This window comes from Eumetopias jubatus, unplaced genomic scaffold (assembly GCF_037043125.1).
Source record: "Eumetopias jubatus isolate StellerSeaLion01/CBP00866 unplaced genomic scaffold, mEumJub1_p1.0 scaffold_5, whole genome shotgun sequence".
In the NCBI taxonomy this organism is placed as follows: Eukaryota; Metazoa; Chordata; class Mammalia; order Carnivora; family Otariidae; genus Eumetopias; species Eumetopias jubatus.
The window spans coordinates 7,480,265-7,487,073 of NW_028274811.1; the positions used below are offsets into that span (position 1 = coordinate 7,480,265).

Here is a 6,809-nt window from a genome sequence, read left to right on the forward strand (position 1 = left end):
TTAGATCTTAATTTGGCATTTTGTTGTAAGAAAGTCAGGATTGATGCAATTTAATGAGAAATAAACTTCCATACTCTCACACATTTTTCTTTGGGATTTCAAACATTGCTTCATTTCTATAGTATCTACTTTGCCTCATTACTTTCCTGAACCCCAACCCAAACATTCAATGTCTAGGTTTACTTCAAGACACATTCCTCAAATAGCTGTTCTGACTTTTTTATTGTTATGTTAATCACCATACATTGCATCATTAGTTTTTTTATAAAGATTTTATTTATTTATTTGAGAGCGAGAGAGAATGAGAGATAGAGAACATGAGAGGGAAGAGGGTGAGAGGGAGAAGCAGACTCCCCGCTGAGCAGGGAGCCTGATGCGGGACTCGATCCCGGGACTCCAGGATCATGACCTGAGCCGAAGGCAGTCGCTTAACCAACTGAGCCACCCAGGCGCCCACATCATTAGTTTTTGATGTAGAGTTCCATGATTCACTGTTCGTGCATAACATCCAGTGCTCCACGCAGAACGTGCCCTCTTTAATACCCATCACCAGCCTAACCCATCCCCCACCCCCTCCCCTCTAGAGCCCTCAGTTTGTTTTTCAGAGCCCATAGTTTCTCATGGTTCGTCTCCACTCTGATTTCCCCCCTTTATTCTTCCCCTCCTGCTATCTTCTTCTTTTTTTTTTCTTAACATATATTGCATTATTTGTTTCAGAGGTACAGATCTGTGATTCAACAATCTTGCAAAATTCACAGCGATCACCATAGCACACACCCTCCCCAATGCCTACCACTGAGCCACCCCATCCCTCCCAAACCACCCCTACTCCAGCAACCCTCAGTTTGTTTCCTGAGATTAAGAATTCCTTATATCAGGAAGGTCATATGATACATGTCATTCTCTGATTGACTTATTTCACTCAGCATAACACCCTCCAGTTTGATCGACATTGTTGCAAACGGCAAGATCTCATTCCTTTTGATGGCTGCATATACATATATACCACATCTTCTTTATCCATTCATCTGTCAATGGATATCATGGCTCTTTCCACAGTTTGCTCTTGTGGACATTGCTGCTATAAACATCGGGGTGCATGTACCCCTTCGGATACCTACATTTGTATCTTTGGGGTAAGTACCCAGTAGTGCAATTGCTGGATCATATGGTAGCTCTATTTTCAACAGTTTGAGGAATCTCCATACTGTTTTCAAGAGTGGTTGCACCAGTTTTCATTCGCACTAACAGTGTAGGAGGGTTCCCCATTCTCTGCATCCCTGCCAACATCTGTCATTTCCTGAATTGTTCATTTTAGCCATTCTGACTGGTGTGAGGTGGTATCTCATTGAGGTTTTGATTGGGATTTCCCTGATGCCGAGGGATGTTGAGCACATTTTCATGTGTCTGTTGGCCATTTGGATGTCTTCTTTGGAAAAATGTCTGTTCATGTCTTCTGCCCATTTCTTTTTTTTTTTTTTAAGATTTTAATTTATTTATTTGTCAGAGAGAGAGAGAGAGCACAAGCAGGGGGAGCAGTAGAGGGAGAGGGAGAAACATGCTCCTCACTGAGCAAGGAGCCCGATGTGGGACTCGATCCCAGGACCCTGGAATCATGACCTGCACTGAAGGCAGATGCTTAACCAACTGAGCCACCCAGGTGTCCCAAGAATTTTATTTTTAAAACACTGGAGGCACAGGAAAAAAATGAGAACAATTATAATTACTTACGCATTTATATCTGTCTACCAATCAGTATGTGTGTACGTATTACAAATGCATGTATACATTTTTAGATCTATGTGCATTACTCTTAAATAAACCTGGGTAAGGATTAGGAAGTAATATATATGCTCCTAAATTTCTTCCTTATGCTGGTATATTAACTTTTAGTTACACGACAAAATCATTTTATCACCAGATATGAAGGTATCTTTGTTGTTAAGATATTATTTTTCAGATTTTGAAGATCTTGAATTTTTTACCATGCCTACACATTTATTGAAGGCATCTCTCAGGGATTCTTTGACTTTCTCATTTCGAAGACTATAGATGAAAGGGTTCAGCATTGGCGTTACAATGGTGTTCAGCACTGTGGCAAATTTGTTAACATCCATCACATTGCCCTTTTTTGGGCGGACATAGATAAAGATGGAGCTTCCATAATAAAGTGTCACTACAGTGATGTGTGAAACACAGGTGGAGAAAGCTTTTTGCCGTCCCTGGACAGTGGGTATTCTAAGGATAGTAATGATAATGTACATGTAAGACACTCGTTAGAAGCAAGGAGCCCAAGAGCAACATAGCAGAGGAGATAAAATCAGCCAGTTCAGCCAGAGAGATGTCTGCACAGACCAGCTTTAGCACAGGGCCACTGTCACAAAAAAAGTGATTGATAATATTTGGCCCACAAAAGGGCAGAGGAGCAGTTAAGATTGATGATGCTAAAATTGACAAAAATGCACCCACATAAGATCCCAGAAGCAACAATATGCATGTCTGTTTATTCATGATGATGGCATACCTCAGTGGGTTGCAGATGACAATATATCGATCAAATGACATGACGGCCAGAATGAAAAATTCTGTGGATCTCAGAAGGAAGTAGAAAAAAGACTGAATAAGATATCCCATAAAGGATATTGCCTTGGTGAGGGAAAATGTGTTCGCTAGCATCTTAGGCACCACTGTGGAGGTGATGTCAACTTCAAGGAAAGAAAGATTGGCTACAAAGAAATACATGGGTGAATGCAGACGGTAGTCACCACACACCAAAAGGATGATCATGGTGTTGCCAATCAGAGATGTCATGTACATGAGCAGGAATGCAGAAAAAAGAAGAATTTCTACTTCTTTCTCATTCTGAAACCCTAGAAGAATAAACTCAGTGACTCTGGTCTTGTTTCTGTGATCCATAATGTTGCCACTTCCACCTGACATAATAAAAAAGATAAGTTCATGGTCGGTCTTTGCAACTCAACTTTGGAAATACCCTACCTATAGCAATTAATCATCTTTCTCTTGTGGTGGGAAGATAATGGAAAAAATTAAACAAATTACGTTTTTTCTGTATAAACAAGTCCTGAGATGAACTGTGGAAGACAGTTCTACAGTAAGATTGTGACAACTGTTCTTTTGAAAGACCAGTGAGGCTCCCCTCTATGTAGGGACTCCAAGACTAAAGTTAGCTGTTCACCAGTCATGTGATCAGATGAGTAGTGCCCTTTGGGATAGACACACCACAGTGACCTTAATTCATTCAGATGTAAGGGCATTCACTCAGAGTGATGGCAGAGTTGCAATCAAGTCTAATTCTATATTAATATATATGTACAAAAATAGCTTTTAAAAGTTATTTTATTGTCATTGAGAAGAAAAAGTATTAAAAACAAGAACAACAACAAGACTATACATGATCAGTAATAGGTTCATGACTCCTGAGTTACAGGTTCCAACATCTGTTACAGTTAAATTGATCACCAAAGAAAGTAAAGTCAGTCTCATGTAATCTCTATATAGAATCACATTTCATAGTGAGTAAGATGTTTACAGGTCTTTTTTAATTTTTTTTACAGGTCTTTTAAGAGTAAGAAAAAGAATCAAACATATGACTTTATCACTGTTGATTATATTTGTCTTGGAATTCAAACACAGCAAACATTAGGAAAGAAGGATAGAACAATTGAATTTTTGAATTTGATTAAGAGAAGCAGCAAAGCCTAATTTTGTACAGTTCATACTACATATCAAAAATAAAAAGTACAGAGAAAACAGGACCATTCTTGGAGAGGAGTTTTTCTGTTAAATTAAGGTTTGAATTAAGGAGTGATTTCAAATCTCAGATTATAAGAAACATAAATTTGTTATTGATAGGTGTTTGAAAGGCTAATTAAGTGAGAATTTCTATTGCTACTCTTCAGTAGATGTGAGGAGTGAATGTGGTAGAGATTAGCTAAAATTTATATCATGGAAGGGTCAATGTTGGAAATAAGATCTTGTATCTTTTAATTTAGGTTTTGTTCATTTTTTTTTCTGACCCAAAATTTTGCCTAAGGTTGTCAGTAAGTGAAAAACGGAGGAGAAAGAAGAAAATCAGTGATGGGGGAAAAAAAAAATATATATATACATATATATATATACACACACACAAGGAAAGACCATCAATTGAAAGAGAAGAATATTGTAAATTCTCTACTTACCTACTGAAGTGTACCTCAGAATTTTTATGAATGTGCAAGTGCATGGTTTCAGAGTATTCCTCCTTTATAACAGCATGGTTTGGGTGCCATCCATGATTGGAATCATGTCTGTGGATTACGTTCTCCTGAAAGTCTCAGAATGTTAAGAAACAATGCATGGGAGTATACAAAAATGGCTATAGGAGACCTTATAAGGACTCTGTGTAGGAATGAATAATTCAAAACTATGGAGTGCCAATGATCACATGTGCAGATTATTGGAACTTAGAAACAGGAGGGAACAGTGAGGTCGTTATTGCTGCTTCTCTAGGGGTAGGGTTTCTACTGAAACAACACTCAGAGAATAATTTATGACAATTATAATTAAAGTAAAAGTTCCCCAAATTAGAAAAGAACTTGTAAACACAACTTCTATAAGAAATAAATTGAGCCTAAAAAAAAAAAAATCAGCAAAATCATTGCAGATGCTTTTGTCATGAATCAATCCTTTAATTGCAGTATAATGTCATGAGATCTGTTTTCATCTTCATCTTCATCCTCATCACTATCATCACCATCTACATTTATTTAATACCCATTTTGTAGTAGGTATTCTTCTAAAAAGTGTTTTTTTTAACTTTACAAAAACCACATGACATAGATTATTATTGCTATCAAACTGATTATTGATTATCAAACTGAATTGTGGTAATTACTTCACATAGTTAATACACAAAAATATAAAAATGTAAGAAAATTATAAAAGATGAATTTATCTAATATATATTATTTTTTTCAAAAAAGATATTGCCAACACTTATTGACTGATACATATTTTGATTCACTGAGAAAACACATCTGATCCATGCCATCAGAGGCATATAAGCTAGTCAAGAGTGAAAAAGACATACATGAGAAATAAAGTTGCATACTTTTATATAGTAAATAAAAATATAATTTGGACATAAAAACAACTGAATAGTGCTTTCAAGAGAAAATTCCAGTAAACAAAATGTTTGGATTACAAATTTAAAACATAAACTTTATATATCAATAATCCAATTAGCAGACATCATCATTCAGGCAGGAATGTTCATATGCAGATGGAAACCCAGGATACATCTTTTTCTTTGCATTGGGCATTTGATACCTAATGTTCTCACATAACCCATTTTTTTCCTCTTTGCCTTTAGAATGAACTACCAAATCTTGTTAATCCTTGTTAATATTTTTTCCTGATCACCAAGGTTTTCCCATTTCCTGCCACATTTCCTCTCCTTTCCCTTACTGTTCATATTACAACTATATTGAACCTTTTAAAATATCTTCATATAGCCCAGGCTATTTTTAAATTATTGTTAGCTCAACTAATATTCTCACTTCCTGGACTATTCTCTTAAAATATATATATTTATTTATTTAGCGTGAGGGGGGAATGGGCAGAGGGAGATGGAGAGAGAGAATCTCAAGCAGTCTCCATGCTGAGTGTAGAGACTGACATGGGGCTTGACCTCAAGACCCTGAGATCATGACCTGAGCCAAAATCAAGAGTTGGATGCTTAACTGACTGAGCCACCCAGGTGCCCCTGGAATATTCTTACATCCTGCCATCTTCCCCAATTCAAAATCTCTGCATTCCCATAATTTGAGTTTAATCATTTTTATATGAACACATTACTAGCTTCTCAGATGTGGTAGACCACCCTCTATATAGAGCCATTGCATTTTGTTTTTATAATGTTTATAACACTTCCTACTATTTGTATTATATTTTTCTTCAGCTATTGAAACCATAATATATTATCAGGGATTGTGTTTGTGTTCCTTATGTTGTATCTCAAATATTAAGTCCATTTTCTGACTTGCAGTATCAACTCAATAACTATGTTATGAGTAGATGAATGGACAAATGAATAACAAATTCAGGGAACAAAATCATTGGGGAAAGAAGTCCAGATATATTCTGTAGATGCTGAGTTTTTGGTACCTAGGATGCAGCAAAGTTTGAATTTGATTTGTGCAGGGGAATATATAAACTTGAAATTTATGTCAAAGTAGAAGGATGAGAGTTCATGACACAGGGATGACAAATTGTAGTCACTGAATAGATGACCAATTCTGACACTAACTGGAGTTAGCTTCAGATCACAAAGGTTAAGGGCTCAGTCCCAAAGACTGCCCCACCTCATCTCAGAGGCCAATCATAACCTGATATATCTTGTCAGGTCACTAATTTCAGTCTGACTTGGCTACAAATTGAGGGTAACTACAACCTTATCATTAGGTTTGGTAATTTGCTAGATTGGCTCACAGAAGTCAGGAATTTATTATTACTGACTTATTGCAAGGATATTTTAAAAGATAAAATTCAACAGCCAGCTGAAGAGATACCCAACAAGGTATGAAAATGTCCCAAGCACAGTAGCTTCTATCACCATGGAGTTTGGGGTGTGTCACTCTCCCAACACATGACTATGTTCTTGTTCATCAACCTAAAGTTCTCCAAATCCCACACTTCGGGGACTTTTATGGAGGTTTCTTTACCTAGGCATGATTGATTAAATCATTGGCTATCAGTAATTAATTCACCTTCCCTTCCTTCCTTTCTTCAGGGAGGTCAGTGTAGGACTA

At 36.8% G+C, this 6,809-nt stretch overlaps 1 protein-coding gene across 1 annotated transcript; it reads right to left on the bottom strand.

The window, feature by feature from the left end:
- Positions 1–1,949: 1,949 nt before the first annotated feature.
- LOC148164257 (olfactory receptor 6M1-like) lies at positions 1,950–2,811 on the bottom strand. The gene is made up of 2 exons (XM_088023564.1): positions 2,525–2,811; positions 1,950–2,238 (listed from the first exon to the last, which is right to left on the bottom strand). Exons 1-2 carry the CDS (start codon positions 2,809–2,811, stop codon positions 1,950–1,952), a joined length of 576 nt encoding a protein of 191 aa, XP_087879690.1.
- Between the last annotated feature and the right edge of the window lie 3,998 nt (positions 2,812–6,809).